Here is a 16,152-nt window from a genome sequence, read left to right as displayed (position 1 = left end):
TATTAAGTCTTTGTTAGTAATTTGCAAGTATTTTGAGTAGGATACTGTAATTGCTAATCTCTGAGTACTGACTATTACAAATCACACGTTATCACCTACTGTAAGATGTACTTCATGTCATGTTATTATTCTGTTGGAATACAGAGATAGCATTTACATTAAGGGAAAATAATCAATTCATGTTACATTCATAGACTATCAAACTGGTGTTGCTTCTGAATTCCATTATTCACAAGTTTTCTCATAATTTCTATTCTTTAACATTAAGTGTAAATAGACACAAAAGATTCAGAATCAATGCTTAAGGACCTTACAATTTGGCAGATTATTTGTTTTTTTCATCTCTAAAATAATCTAAAGGACAACCTTTAAGTTTTCTATCAAGCAGCCATGTCAAGACTGAATCCCCTATGCTAAAATGGTCTTCAAGATACTTTCACATATTTTGAAGATATGTGAAGATGTATGTCCTTCAACCTTGAGAAAATCTGTGTTTGTTTTTTTAGCATATAATTTTGGCCCAAGCCTTTAACCCCAGTGTTGGGAAAGCTAAGTTGGAAAGATTGCTGTGTATTCAAGTTTAATATGGCCTATGGAAGGAAATAGCAAGATTTGCCTTCTTCCTTTCTCAAATGCTATATACAAACAAGTTAAGATGATTAGGGTAACTAAACAACAATAAAATTAGAATACACCTTTAAATATAATTATTCATAAAATGTTTTTCTTTGAGAAATAGTCTTTGCTACTTTATTTTTCAAAGAATACATATTTCATACATGGATTAGTATAAGGATTTCTTATTAAAGTAGCTAGGTACTATGTTTGCTTGGTACCCATGCATTTTGCCTAACTTAAGGAGAGAAACATCATATTCCATTCATTTTTACACCACTGTTCTGTTTCTAAATACAGTGTTATATAAAATTATTATCAGATAGGAACCAGATAAATATGTCAAAAATATAGCATCAATGGGCACATAAAAGTCTTATTTTTTAAAAAAAAATATTGAGTATGAAAGACAAATATATAAAAGTCTCTCTAGTGACAGAATTAAACATTTCAGAAAAATAGAAATAACTTCATTTTATAAAATTAAAATGTTTCTCACTACAGTAATAAAAAATGTTCTAAATACTCAAGCAAGTATAAAAGTACAAATGTGTTATAAAGTCATGCAGAAAGAAATCTTAAAATCCCAGGAGTATAAGAATCAGTCTCTCAGGCTGGTGACATCTCAGGGACATCTCTATAAACTCCAGTGGCAATAGAGGAGGGAGCTATGGCTTCCTTGTTTTTCTTGCATCCTGAGACCATGCTGATAGCTGGACCAGAGTGGCAATGCTAACATGCTTTGCATCAATATCCAGAATCACTGTTCTCCCTCTCAGATGTGGACTGGAGTTGGATACAAGCAGAAATGTGGCCACCACTGAATGGGATACTCCACAAAGAATAAAAGATGCATATTTTCAGACTTTTCACAGAAGCAATATATGATGATCTATTTAAGGTACTTTCCAACAATTTCAGAGATTATTTTGAATTATAACAGAGTAATTTATTTGTGGATAATGTTTGTCAGGCTACTATGTTTAAAACAAACATTGAATATCGGTGCATAGCTGTGTGCATGGAGATTCATACACTTGGTGTTCTGATTACCCATCATTAGTGTAGATATTATGATCCTGGGTAGTCAGAACTTATAATGATGTATTCAGAGATTCACACTTGCCAACTAGTAATTTCACAGTAACTCCTCCACCCCATCAGTTGTTTAATTGGAAATTTTTCCGTCCTTCCTTTCTTCTTTCCTCTAGAACATCTGCTTCTTCCCCCTAGAACATCTGCTTCTTTAAGTTTAATGAAACTAAACTCACTTTATATATCTCATCTTGGAGTTTCATGCAAATAACAGAGGAAATGGCACAAGTGCTAATTTTCTATTATCTTTCCACCAGCAGTTTATTTGTTCTTTGTAAAGGTGGCTAACACCAGTGTTCTTGCTGTTCTGATGTTATGGATTAGAAAGTTTTATTTGGCAGCTGTGTAAATAGTGATAACACTGGAGGCTAGTTGGCTGGTGTGCTGTCTATATTATATAGCTACTGATAATGAATATAAAATGTCTTCTTCCCATAACTGGACACTAGGCATGATGCAGAGGACATTAAATCAGGAAGACTGATTAAGTTAAAGTGAAGTCTGCTGGTTTAACTATGTTCACTTAATTTTCTCTAGGCGGCAGAGACTGCCTCTGAACTGTTTAGAAAATTCAATTAGTTGAACATCTGAACTGCCTCAGTGCTCATGGCTATGATTTTGTCCTTCTTAAAATTAACACAATCACAAAGACACCAAAAAAGAAGTTTCCAAAATCCATTAGCAAGGCAGTGAGACAGGACATTAAAAGTTGTTTCCTACACACTATTAGCAGTAATACAAGCAAAGCTGAGGCATTTGGGGAAAGTGGCAGCGACAGATGGTTACTAATGTGAAGAGAATATGTTTTCCACAGATTGGCTGAAAGGATGTTTTTATTACTAGATAATAATCTTAGGTGAAAAATAATGTTGTACTTGTGAAAATTTAGCATTAAATACAATTCAAGTAAGTTTTAAATTTATGATTGATAATAATTGGTGATAATAATTGTTTTTTTTCATTTGAAATCTATTTAAAAACAACTACTTTAAAAGGTTAACATTTCTACTAATTTCTCTGATAGTTCTGAGTGTTTTAATCGCTTTGGAGTTAACAAAGACATTCTACTATTTTAAACTCTATTAATGCAATCAAAACTTCTGTTGCTAAAATAATGGGAAGGAGATAATGAGCAATGTGGCCATCAGGACACAGGGAGGCACACTACTCAAGTGCACCACTACTCCACAACATGGCTCAGTGACTACAGGTATGTATGTATGTATGTATGTATGTATGTATGTATGTTGTATGTATATGCAGGACCCTGAGATAAAACCTAAAAGCATACAGTGCATACTTGTTAAAGATAAAACAGAAATGGAATATTTGGGGAGAAATATAGAGAAAATGAGTTGGTTCCTGTATCAGAATATGAAAATGAAGTCAGTGAGTAAATTATAAAAAGGTTGAATTTATGATAATAATATCTGTGAAAAGATTATAATATTGTAAAAACACCAGTAACATTCTACATATAGAGCAGGTTATATTTAGGAATATATATATATATATATATATATATATATATATATACATATATATATATGCATACACATATATGCATATAACAACAATTAACATAAAGAAAAGCCATGAATTTGAAAGAGAAAAAGATGGTTATATGGGAGAGTACAGAGGAAAGAAAGTGGGAAGGGTAAATGGCATAATTTTACTTTAATATCAAACTTAAGTATTAATTTTTATAAGGAGAAAATACTGCTCGGTGCTGTGTTGTTAGCCTGCTGTTTTCATGCTTGCTAGTGAAAACTCTGCAAGCCTCAGGGCCCTTCATAGGATTTACAGGAAAATAGATTTGATAATTTTTAATTTTAATGTATAATTTTAAGTATTTGCTTCATAATAACAAAATCCATGTGATTGATAAAGTACCATTTATATTCTCTTTTATAATATTAGATATACTTAAATATTCAATTGTGGATATGTAATTTTCCTGGTTTTTCACTTAATTTACTATTACAAGGCTTAAAGTTTTTATACTATTAATGCTTTATTAAATATATTGCCTACAGTTTTATATTTTTTTTAGCTTATACTAGACTTACAAGGTGGCTTGACTAGTCTTGAATAGTTTAGATATTTTTCTGTTTTCAATATTTTTGAAACTGTATTGCATTCTAATGTAAACTTTTTCTTCTCATTTTATTTTAGAATATGATTTATGGCCCGGATTTCTAACACACAAAAAATAGATATATAAACAAGTTTATGCCTCTTAATTTGTTTGCTGATTTATTTCCAAAATTATTATTTAAGTGGATGTAAAAAATTGGTATATAATTTTTAAAGTGTGATTTGTTTTCATTTTTGTTTATAGGTATTTGTGTAACGTTTGTTTGATATATATCACTTGTTTTTCAGGAGTCCACAACAGCTAGAGGAAGAAATTGAACCCCTGACTCTGGAGTTACAGAGGGCTTCTAGAAATAAACATCATGTCTCTTGAAAGAACAAGAAGTGTTCACTGAGCCATCTCTCCAGCGTCTAAAATGTGATTTTTTTAAATGGATTTTTTTTTCTTTTTTGTTAATTCCATTTTTATAAACAGACGTATACAGACCCTGTTTAAGTATTCAACATTCTATATTCAAATGTTTTTGATTGATAGTTTGCAGAATGTGTTGGGAAAAAAAGAAAAAAAAGAAGCATGGATGTGGTTTGGTGTGGTGACACAAACTTGCAATCCCAGTATCTAGAGATAGAGGAAAGAAGACCTGAAAGTTGAAGTCATCCTAGGCTAAGTGGTGTGTTTGAGTCCCTGCCTAGACTATATCAGATCTTGTCACCCTTCCTCTACTTCCTGCCCATTGCAGAAAAACGGGATCTACTGATTTGTCTTTCATAGACCTACCTCCATGAAGTTTGTTAGATTAGTAAACAGCACATGGCTATTCCACAGACAGCCTGTCTCCTGCTTGTTTAGTAGCAGAATGTGTGCTGTTTCTCTTTCTACCTAACATTTTATTTTGTCTAATTTTAGCCTACCACATGAGAGTATATAAGGTTACAGGATATAACTCACACAATTTCACTTAGTTCAACTGCTCTGCTTTATCTGAATACTCTTGTCAGGAATATGAAATATGCATGGCCCCCCAAGACTTAACCAAACATTTTATTTATATTTAGCTTAATTTTCAGCTTTAACACCTTTTGTATTATAAGATTAAATCTATTTTACACCTTGTGTTCAGGTCAACTACCTTTTAAATGGTAACTTAAACCTTGTGATCATAAACTATGATTTCATTATACTTACTTTCCATATTGGATGTGTTAACATGAGTTTTGAAACTTGCTTCACCAGACAGGTGATGGTGTCATTTTGTTTGCAACAAACAAGCACTGAAAATCTTAATTAAAATTAGAACAATGAAGCTAATTTCACTTAAAGTTAAAATTAACATAGAGCTATATTTTCTTTAGAACTTGTCAGTTGTTTTCTTCCTATATAAAGTCTCATATAAGACTATGTTGCATCATTAATTTTAAAGAGCATGAGAAGATACTGAGCACAGAACTTGTTTAGATCTCATGTCTCAAGATTGTAGGGTAGTTTTAATTTTCCCTTTGCATTTTCCTTGTGTAAAATGTTGAGTTTCATTCTGACATTTCATTTAAGAACATCATACCTTGTTGTCTTTTTTCTAAAGTTTTTGTCCATTCTGCTTTATCTCTGAATGACAACTAGCTAAGTAACTAGTGATCATCTAAATTTATTATAAATGGTTACCGTCTGACCAGTGACTTTATAGGGTTTGTTTCCTTGGCTATAGTATGTTAGTGGCTGAAGGTAATATTATATGTGCTAGTGAGGAATTGATTTTAGGTCATCATGCAAATGACTGTTGTGGAATAAATGAACTATTAGATTACAGATTTATAAACATGTGAAATAATATCTACTTGTTTTAGATGTAAGTCATTGAAGCATCTCATTTTCTTCTCAGAACACCTTATTCTTTTATACATATACATTTGTAACTGTAGGCATTTATAAAGATGAATACATATATCTTTATAAATAGACATACATAAAGAAGAATATATATACATATATATATATATACACACATATATGCATATATATATTCACTCATAAAAATATTTTACAGGAAAAAGTACTGACACATTTTTGATTATGATTGCCTAAAAAAATGAATCTGAAAGCTGGAATATTTGCAAATATTTGTGGATGCATATTCTGTGGGTAAACAGTAGAATTTTCTTTTAAATTAATTACACCTAGAATTGAAAATGAATGCTACCATGAGTGACATTTTGACATTTTCAAATTTGACCATATAATTACTAGGGATGAGCAGGTAAAGTGTTATAGTTTTATTGTGAATTCTTATAAATTTTAAAGCTTGTATCTTGGCAAGTCAGTCAGAAGATTCTTATATGTGAGAAGAAGTTTCTCTTTTTCAACTTTGTGTTGTCAAAATTTTTCTTTGTAGCTGACTGGTCCATGGGTTTCTGATATTTCATCATTGACTTTGTTGCCTTTATCAGGGTATCTTATTTGCATAAGGACAAAAGAAAAAGGTGCTTTAAACTTTATAGAGAAAAGGGGACTAAAAAAAAATCTCTTCCCATAAGTTCTTACAAAGGAAAATAAAAAGCTCAATCTTCACCCTGTTGATTGAGTGGTGAGATCATGGATGCCACAGCCAATACCTCTAAAGTCCCAAGTCAAGCTTCTTTTGTTTGATTATAATAGTTTTGATGTTGACTTTTGTAGAAATAAAATATAGAAAGCCATCTTGACTAAGATTAAGACTTTATGTCTGAAACAATTGCTTTTTTGTTTGGTTGGTTTTTTTGTTTGTTTTCTTTAGTAGCATTTCACTTGTCCATCATGAAAACAGGGTCTCACCAAATTCCTATTATGTTATACAATAATGAATTGAGAGAAATTTTCATGATTTTAGCATATGCATTGTGTGGATAATATAGAGTTTTGTGCAGATTTTTTCTTTTATGAAGAACAGAAAAATTCAATGGAAATTCAAATAAAATTCACATTGTTATATATACATTTAATAGAAATCAATGATTTTGAAGTGTGACCTAAGGTACCTCTTGCCTCTTGTTTCAGTAGATAAGGCAATGTTCTTTTTAGTTAATGAAGACTTAAATTCTGGTCATCATTTACATGTAGAACAATTTAGAATGAATTTTAATATTCTTTTTCAGGAAGCCTATAAAGACTGATAAAAGCTGACCAATCAAATACAGACTTTTGGTTTCCTCTTACCCAAGTAGATGTCTTTGTTTCCAATATTTTAAGTTTGGCTATTTAAAATATTCAATAATTTGTATCAGCTTCAAGATTATATGTTATACAACTATATGTTTTAAAATGTTATAATATTTAAATTGAAAAATAATAAAAAGGACCAACTTTTACATGGTAATTATATAAACTTGAATAACATACTTTTCTCATAATTTCAGATTTACATGAACAGATTCCACTTCACCTTCTTCCTATGAATCATGCTAAACCACAGCTGTGTCACTGAGTTCATTCTCCTGGGGCTTTCGCAGAACTCAAAAGTTGAGAAAATGTTGTTTATTGTATTTTTGTTGATCTATCTTGCAACTATTGGGGGAAACATGATAATTGTGATGACCATCATCTACAGCCCTGCATTACTAGGCTCCCCCATGTACTTCTTCTTGATATTCCTTTCCTTCTTGGATGCATGCACTTCTTCTACTGTCACCCCCAAGATGATTATAGACTTCTTTTATGAGAAGAAGACCATTTCTTTTGAATGTTGCATGACACAACTGTTTGCTGTCCACTTCTTCACTGGGATGGAGGTGATTGTCCTGTCTGCCATGGCCTATGACCGCTATGTGGCCATTTGCAAGCCACTTCACTACTCCTCCATCATGACCAGGAGGCTCTGTGGCATTTTGGTGATACTGTCCTGGGCAGGAGGCTTCTTACATTCTATCATACAAATTATCTTCACTTTGCAGCTGCCCTTTTGTGGACCAAATATCATTGATCATTACATGTGTGACTTGTTCCCATTACTGAAGCTTGCCTGCACTGATACACACATATTTGTCATTTTGGTGTTTGCCAACAGTGGATCTATCTGCATCATAATTTTCTCTATTTTGCTTGTCTCCTATGGTGTCATCTTGTTCTCTCTGAGAGCCCACAACTCTGAAGGGAGACGTAAAGCTCTCTCCACCTGTGGATCCCACATTACAGTTGTGCTTTTGTTTTTTGTGTCATGCATATTAATATATGCTCGACCTACTGCCTTCTCTTCTGAAAAAAATGCTCTTGTATTTGCCACGATCATAACACCACTTCTGAATCCTATGGTGTACACTTTCAGGAATAAGGAAATGAAGAATGCTATCAGGAAAATGTGGAAGCGATTGATAGTGGTTTCTGGTGACTATTAAAATATTACATTTACAATACTTTGGAGATAGACCAGTGGATAAGAGCATTTGTAGTGCTAATATAAGCCATATTTCGGATTCACAGCACCATGGCAAAAATCAGTCATGGTAGCACTGTTTCAATGCAATACTGGTGAAGACAGGTATTTCCAATGACTCTTCCCAAACCCAGGGTTGTCAAGGTTCGTTGGAGACCTTGTCTTATGAAAATAAGGCAACAAGAAATAAATCAATGTGGTGAGTTCTGTGTCTTCCTGCATGTGAAATGGCACATAAAGCATCCACATATCATGTGAACACACATGCATACACTATTCACACAGGTTCACAAAACACACGCAGAGACATAAAAACAAAGAATCAATAATTATATTTCTAAACTAATCTAAGAATTCAATTGGGCACTATTTACTGGCATAATTTTTTTAATTGGTTATTATTTCAAAAAGATAACATCATTTTCTATAGGACACATTTACATTAGGAGTGGCAAAACTGTTTCTCAGATCACATGTTCACTATGAATTGATTAATTAACATTAACATATAAAAACTAAAGCCAGTATAATTTTATTCTTGCAAAAATCCAGTGATTTCTTAAACTATTGATTAGGGTAATATTGGCTGACTAAATAAATTAGTATTTGAAATAAGAAAAACAAAAATAAAAATGTTCAAAGAGCAAGTTGGTCTCTATATGATTTGGAGACCACAGAATCTAAAAGTGCAGAGAAGCATATTTAAAGCCTGAAGTATAAGTGTTGCTGGATCCTGTATTTTACATCTAGTAGCCACTTATAAGTGAGTACATACCATGCCTGTCCTCTGAGGTCCTCTGCCCAGCAGCTGACTCAGACGGATGCAGAGACCTGTAGCCAAATAGCAAATGGAGCTTGGAGACTCTTATGGAAGAATAGGAGGAAAAATTGTGGACAGAAGGGGATAGGAACTCCACAGGATTTCCACAGGAAGAGCAGCAGAGTCAACTAACCTGGACCTTTGAAGCTCTCAGAGAGTGAACCACCAACCAACAAACATATACAGGCTGGACCTACTCCCCTCACTTCCACACTTATGTTCAGATATAGAGCTTGGCCTTCATATAGGTTCTGAAAGTGGGTTAAAGGGAGGTATCCCAAAAGCTGTTGCCTGCATGTGGGGTTTGTTCTTCTAGCTGGGCTGCCTTGCCTGACCTAAGTGGGAAAGGATGTGCCTACAAAATATATTTGTAAATAAAAATTGTTGAGTTTATTTAGTGTTGCATGCGTATGTGTGTATGTGTTTGGACTGACTTTTTCGATTATGTAATGTATCATAGATTCATAAAGGACTAATTCTCCTTCTATTGTGTTACTCTTAAATTTGTGTACTTACAGGAAAATTGCAGTCAATAATTATAAGCAGATATGAATAAGTAAATGTATATATTTTAAGTCACTTTATAATTTTATTTTATTTTAATTTTTGAGACAAGGTTTTTGCATAGCCTTAGAAGTCCTGAAACTCACAATGTAGTAAGGCTGCCCTTGAACTCACATAGACATGCTGCCTCTGCCTCCAAGTACTAGGATTAAAGGAGTGTACTTCACTACCCAGCACTTTATACTTTCTTATACTAGGGTTTCCATGTAAATCTTAACTAAGGTAATTCAATGTTATATATCTTTCCCTCTTTAACCAAAAGCTCTAAAAGGCCAATTGAATTTTATTAGACATGGGAATCTCCAGCTGGTATACACCTCTTATTTGTCAAGAAATCAAGAAGTCAAATGTTCTACCATGAACAAATGAAACCACCTTAAAATGTAATCAGTACTAAATGCAAATATTGTGATGGTTTCTCCTTAATTTATATGTCAGAGCCAAGATATAAAATGGCTCTGAGATTGTCTTAATTTCCACTGAAAGGTGTATGTACTAAGAATTACAAATTGTTTAGAAAACAGTATATAAACAATGCGTGTGGATCTCATGAAAACATATTTGTAATGATACTTCAGATATGCTAGGATACCTTCAAACTCAATTCCTGTGTTATTCATCTTTCTTTATTATAGCAGGTGCATCTTCTTAGTATCTTTCCTTTCCCAGAGGGGTTCCTCTTGGTTAAGTAGTGCACCTGTTTCTATGAATTAGCTTAAGAGATAAAGATCTTATATTAGTGGATTAATTTGCATAATCCATTGTGAGTTTTTCAGCCATCCTTATGTTTATCTCTCTCCATCCTTAATTTGTATTTATTTCCTCTTCTATCCCTAATTTGAATCACTATTGCTCATTTCCCTATCAATTCATTTGTACCCTGCTATTCTGCTTGTTATTGTCCCACTACCACAAGACCATTGTTTCCTTTTTGACTTTCTTTTTTCTCAATGTATTCCAGGATCATATTCAAAGCTGAAGAGTTGAAGCTATAAGTCTCCAATCATTTTTGTCTTTGTGAGAGTCTATAGTTTATCTAATTACCTGCAAAGTTCTTGATTTCATTTTCCTTTGTAGCTGAATAGTATTCCATAGTGTATATGTACCACAATATAATTATCCACTCGGACTTTTATGTTGTATCTATTTCCTATTTATTTTTAATAGAGCAGTGAACATGGCTGAGCCAATATCTGAGATCATAGTATAGATTTAGGTTTGTGAGTTCCCCAAACTGATTTTCATACTGGTTGCACTTGTTTTCAGTCACAGCAACAGTGTGATTTTTATCCCTAAGGCAGCATTCCTTTTCAGTTGGTTTGTTGGTCTTTGACATTCTGACTGGATTAAGATAAAATCAAAAGAGTTAGTTTGCTTTGCATTTCCAAAATTGCTAAGAATAATGAAATTCCTTTCAATATCTTTCTTTGGTTCATTTCATTTTGCTTTTTTTGTGTGTGTCACCTAACATGAAGTTAGGTGAGTAACAAGATGCTTAGGATCTGGGAAGAGTTGAAAGAGGGAAAAATATGATCAAATCTGTTGTATGAGAAAATTTTTAATAAAAATTAAAAGCATTTTTTGCTTTAGTTTTTAACTTTATTTTTTATGTTGGTTTTGTCTAATATTGATCATGATATTTGTTTAGAATTGGTTATGGTATTTCTTTTTCTTTTTTTTTTTTAACTGCTAAAACCATACATATCTGCTTTATTCTTGGATCAAGTGATATTTCTCTAGTGATAAAGTTTTTTTATTATTATTATTTTTTTTATTATTAGATATTTTATTTACACTTCAGATGGCATCCCCTTTCCCCATTCCCCCCCACCCCCCTTAGGAAACCCCTATCCCATGCCCCCTTTTCCTTTTTGCATTTATACATTTTTTTAAAAATAATGTTAATCATAGGCTTTATAAGTTTGGAATTGTTCAATCAGAGGTGTAACCCACTGACCAACCTAGATATAACAACTATCTTTGACTGGTGGAGATACTTGAACCTCTGCCTCCCTGTCTCCCCCCGTCTTTCTCTCTTTCTTCACCTAGCTTCTCCTCTCTTTCTTCTTCTCCTCTTCTTACTCCTTTTCTTCCTCTCAGTACTCCTCCTACCTTAGCTCCTCCTACACATCACCCTTCCTGTTAAAATGAAACTTTTCTCTCAAAATACAATTTGAACATAATTATGCCAATTTGTACCAGTGAGGTACAGGATAGTCCATCTTAGCAAATCTTAGCTAAAATAGACTTTGTGTGTGTGTGTGGGTGGGGGGGGGGGAGATGAGCCTTCATTATACAACTCTCTTGGCTACTTTTATGTCAACTTGACACAGGATAGAGTCACCTGTGTTAGCACTCTTTCTAGGCTCTGCCCAACAGTTACCTAGCAACACACAGTAGGCCTGAATTGCTATAAAAGGAGGCTATTTGGCTCTCTCTCTCTCTCTCTCTCTCTCTCTCTCTCTCTCTCTCTCTCTCTCTCTGTCTCTCCCTCTGTGTGTGTGTGTGTGTGTGTGTGTGTGTCTGACTCTCTGACCCCTTTCTCCTTCTTCCTCCTTCCCCAAACATGTTCCTGACTGGCCTCTCCTCTTCTCGCATCTCCTCTCCTCTCCTCTCCCCTCCCCTCCCCTCTCCTCTCCTCCCCTCCTCTCCTCTCCTTTCCTTTCCTCTCTCCTTCCTCCTCTCCTCTTCTCTCCTCCTCCTCCTTCTCCTCTCCTCCTCCTCCTCCTCCTCCTCCTCCTCCTCCTCCTCCTCTTCCTCCTTCTCTCTCTCTTTCTCTCTGTGTATATGTGTGTGTCTTTCTCTGTCTCTGCTCCTTTCTCAACTCTCCTTCCCATGCCCCTAAATAAACTCTATTCTATGTAATATCTGTTGTATAGATGGTACCTCATGGGGAAGGGATGCCTCAGCATTGGCCTACTGAGAAACCTCTCTCACATCATCATACCTGGCTCTACAATAGCAACCTGGGAGGAGGAAACCTCAGCTGAGAAATTGCCTCCAGAAAATTTTATATAGAGTATTTTTAAAAATTAGTGATTGATATGAGATGGCACAACCCACAGTGGGTGTTGCTATTCCTCTGTTGGTGGCCGTAGGTTCTGTTAAAAAGCAGGTGGAGCAAATCATTGGGAGCAAGCCAGTAAGCATCACCCCTCCATGGTTTCTGAGTCAGCTCCTGCCTCTATGTCCCTGCCCTATTTTAGTTTCTGTATTAACTTCCTTAAACAATACACTATAATTTAAAAGTATAGGTCAAATAAACCCTTTCTTTTCCAACTTGCTTTTTGGTTATAGTGTTTAAACATAACAATTGAAACCTTAACTAATATAGCTTCAGAAAAGCTGCCTGGGCATGAACTCAAAGGCCTTTATCTGCCTCTTGGGTGTTGAGGTTGAAGCATGTGCCACTACAACCAGACTTTTTTTGTTGTTGTTGTTGTTTTTTTGTTTTTGTTTTTAGCGACAGGGTTTCTCTGTGTAGCCCTGGCTGTCCTGGAACTCACTCTGTAGACCAGGCTGGCCTCGAACTCAGAAATCCACCTGCCTCTGCCTCCCAAGTGCTGGAATTAAAGGCGTGCGCCACCACCACCAGGCCAGACATGTTTTTAGTAGTTTTGGAAATGAATTGGTAGTATTAAAGGTTTGATTATAGTCTCTACTCCCTGTTTTAGAGACAGCCACATCTCCTATATAGTGTCAGCCTCATCCTGTAGACATGATGGTGAAAGTTGATGCGAACGACTTTGGCTATATTAGATGCCTGGTTACCAGTGCTACTTTCTGCTCAGCATCTGGCAAAGTGGAGATTGTTGCCATCACTGACTCCTTCATTGACCTCAACAACATGGTATACATGTTCCAGTATGACTCTATCCATGGCAAGTTCAATGGCATGGTCAAGGCTGAGAATGGGAAACTTGTCATCATTTGGAAGCCCATCACAATCTTCCAGGAGCAAGATCCTACTAACATCAAATGGGGTGATGCTGGTGCTGAGTATGTTATAGAGTCTACTGTCATCTTCACCACCATTGATAAGGCCAGGGCCCACTTGAGGGGTGGTGCCAAAAGGGTCATCATCTCTGCCCCTTCTGCTGATGCCCCATATTTTTTGATGGGTGTGAACTGCCCCTTCTGCTGATGCCCCATATTTTTTGATGGGTGTCAGAAGACTATGGAAGACCCCTCTGGAAAGCTATGGTATGATGGCCATGAGGGTGCCCAGAACATCATCCCTGAATCTACTAGTGCTGCCAAGACTGTGGGCAAGGTCATTCCAGAGCTGAATGGAAAGCTTACTGGCATGGCCTTCCACATTCCTACCCCTAATAAATTTGTCATGGATCTAACATATCACACCTGGAGAAACCTGAGAAGTATTATGACACCAATAATGCAGTGAAGCAGGAATCTGAGGGTCTACTAAAGGGCATCCTTGACTACACTGAGGATGAGGTTGTCTCCCGAGACTTCAATGGTAACTCCCACTCCTCCACCTTTGTTACTGAGGCTGGCAACATTCTCCATGATAACTTAGTAAAGCTCATTTCCTGGTATGACAATGACTATGGCTACAACAACAGGGTGGTGGACCTCATGGCCCACCTGGCCTCCGAGGAGTAAGAAAACTAGGACCACCCACCCCAGCAAGGATATTGAGAGCAAGAGATATGCTCTTGGTTGCTGAGGAGTCCCTGTCCCAACTTGACCTCCAACACTGAGCATCTCTCGCATAATTATCATCCCATACCCCTTTTAATAATAGGAAGGGCCTAGAGAGACCTATTCTCTTGAATACCATCAATAAAGTTCACTGCAACCTCTCCTCCCAAAAATTAGAATTATAGAATATATAGATATCTAAAGACCTCACTAGAGAGGTAGGTACATCCTAATTAAAAGAATAAAAATGGTTCAGAAAAAGTCTTTAAAGTATAAATGAAATAAAAAAACTGTTTTGCTTAAAATCTTTTGATAGCTCCTTCTCCTAAAATATTGTTGTTTTACCATGGGTCATGATTCATTCTCCCATCCTTATAATCTCTCTCATAAATATTCTTTCATCTCTGTCTCTTAGCTAAATTTCCATGATTTCCATATATATATATATATATATATATATATATATATATATATATATGTTAGTAGATGTAAAAAACTATGGAACTAACAATACCAAATATTTTCATATATATAATGAAATAATATTTGAGATGACTCACTTGCTGAAGTCCTTGCTACAAAGTATGAGAATCTGAGTTCTGATCCCTAACATTTGTGCAGAAAGACAGGATTCCTTGGGCATGCCAATAACTCTAGTGCTGAAACATGGATACATGAAAATTCAAGTTCCACGAGGAGATTAGGAATTGTTGAAGTAAGTCTACCTGAATTGTTGGGCTTCAGAATTAGGAAAACAAACTAACTCAAAGAATTAGGAAATGTGTATAGGAAACAGACTAATTAATGTTGATCTCTTACCTTTCAGTGCACACACATGTTCACAAACATTAAAATATAGACATACATGACACACATACATAAAATATAGTTATATATAGCTCACATACATAAAATAAATAGATTAATGAATAAATGAAACAAATATTGGGATCCATGATATAAAAAAATGGAAGCAGATAGACTAATAATTTTTAAAAATGAATCAAAAAGGCGAGAATGAGAAATATGATCATATTTGTGATGAAAATTTAAGAATGGTGTTTTAATATGTAGTTATATGATAAATGTGAATTCACTATTCAGGCTCCAATTGAGCTAGGATATGTTTTGTAGTGCACAGTATCTTGAGGTGGAAGGGGTGCCTTAGCAGGCCCATGTTGAGGCATCCTTTCACCTGAGGTACCAGCCTTAAGACTGCAAGTGAAGGGGAGTTAAGAAGGGAGTAGATGTGGAGAAAGGCAGAAAGTAGGAGGGAGAAAGATGGAGAGAGAGAGAGAGAGAGAGAGAGAGAGAGAGAGAGAGAGAGAGAGGTGGAGGAGGAGAAGGAGAAGGAGAAGGAGAAGGAGGAGAAGAAGAAGAAGAAGAAGAAGAAGAAGAAGAAGAAGAAGAAGAAGAAGAAGAACAACAACAACAACAACAACAACAACAACAACAACAACAACATCGGGCAGGAACAACTGGAGAGAGGGGAAAGGGGAAAGGGTAGAGAGGGAAAAAAGGAGAAAGGGGTCAGGGAGACAAGAGTCAGAGACAGAAAAGGCAGAGAAAGAAAGGAGAGGCCATACTGTCCCTCCTTTTGAAAATATTTTTATTGGATAGTTTATTTATTTACAATACAGATGTCATCCTAAACTGTCTCACTTATAGAAAGCTAGCAAACCAGGCCTACTTGGCTGTTGTCAGGTAACTGCTGGGCAGAGCCTAGAGGGAATGCTAACAAGGGGAGCTTGGAAAGTGTTGAAATCCGAGCTGCCCCACATTGGGCGCCAAAAATGTTGAAAACTGCTCATCAATGTTGAAACCCGCACTGCCAAAAGTCTTGGGAGCTAAATTGTTAGAGCCCTCACTGCCCCAAGCTGCTCCAGTCGGCAGGTC

General features: G+C 35.4%; 1 protein-coding gene and 1 pseudogene across 1 annotated transcript; both read left to right on the top strand.

Annotated features, from left to right (window-relative positions):
- The first annotated feature begins 1,295 nt into the window (after positions 1-1,295).
- LOC143441362 (olfactory receptor 4C15-like) lies at positions 1,296-11,136 on the top strand. The gene is made up of 4 exons (XM_076929105.1): positions 1,296-1,516; positions 2,735-2,920; positions 4,096-4,225; positions 7,195-11,136. Exon 4 carries the CDS (start codon positions 7,237-7,239, stop codon positions 8,167-8,169), a length of 933 nt encoding a protein of 310 aa, XP_076785220.1. The 5' UTR covers positions 1,296-1,516; positions 2,735-2,920; positions 4,096-4,225; positions 7,195-7,236; the 3' UTR covers positions 8,170-11,136.
- Positions 11,137-13,312: 2,176 nt separating this feature from the next.
- LOC117704630 (glyceraldehyde-3-phosphate dehydrogenase pseudogene) lies at positions 13,313-14,217 on the top strand (annotated as a pseudogene).
- Positions 14,218-16,152: the final 1,935 nt, after the last annotated feature.

Source organism: Arvicanthis niloticus, chromosome 2 (genome assembly GCF_011762505.2).
Source record: "Arvicanthis niloticus isolate mArvNil1 chromosome 2, mArvNil1.pat.X, whole genome shotgun sequence".
In the NCBI taxonomy this organism is placed as follows: Eukaryota; Metazoa; Chordata; class Mammalia; order Rodentia; family Muridae; genus Arvicanthis; species Arvicanthis niloticus.
The sequence above is the reverse complement of the archived record's forward strand: the minus strand, read 5'-3'. Positions and strand labels throughout refer to the sequence as shown.

Bases quoted from the DNA above. Each gene is read 5' to 3' on its own strand.
- LOC143441362 (XM_076929105.1), top strand. From the start codon at position 7,237: ATGCTAAACCACAGCTGTGTCACTGAGTTCATTCTCCTGGGGCTTTCG.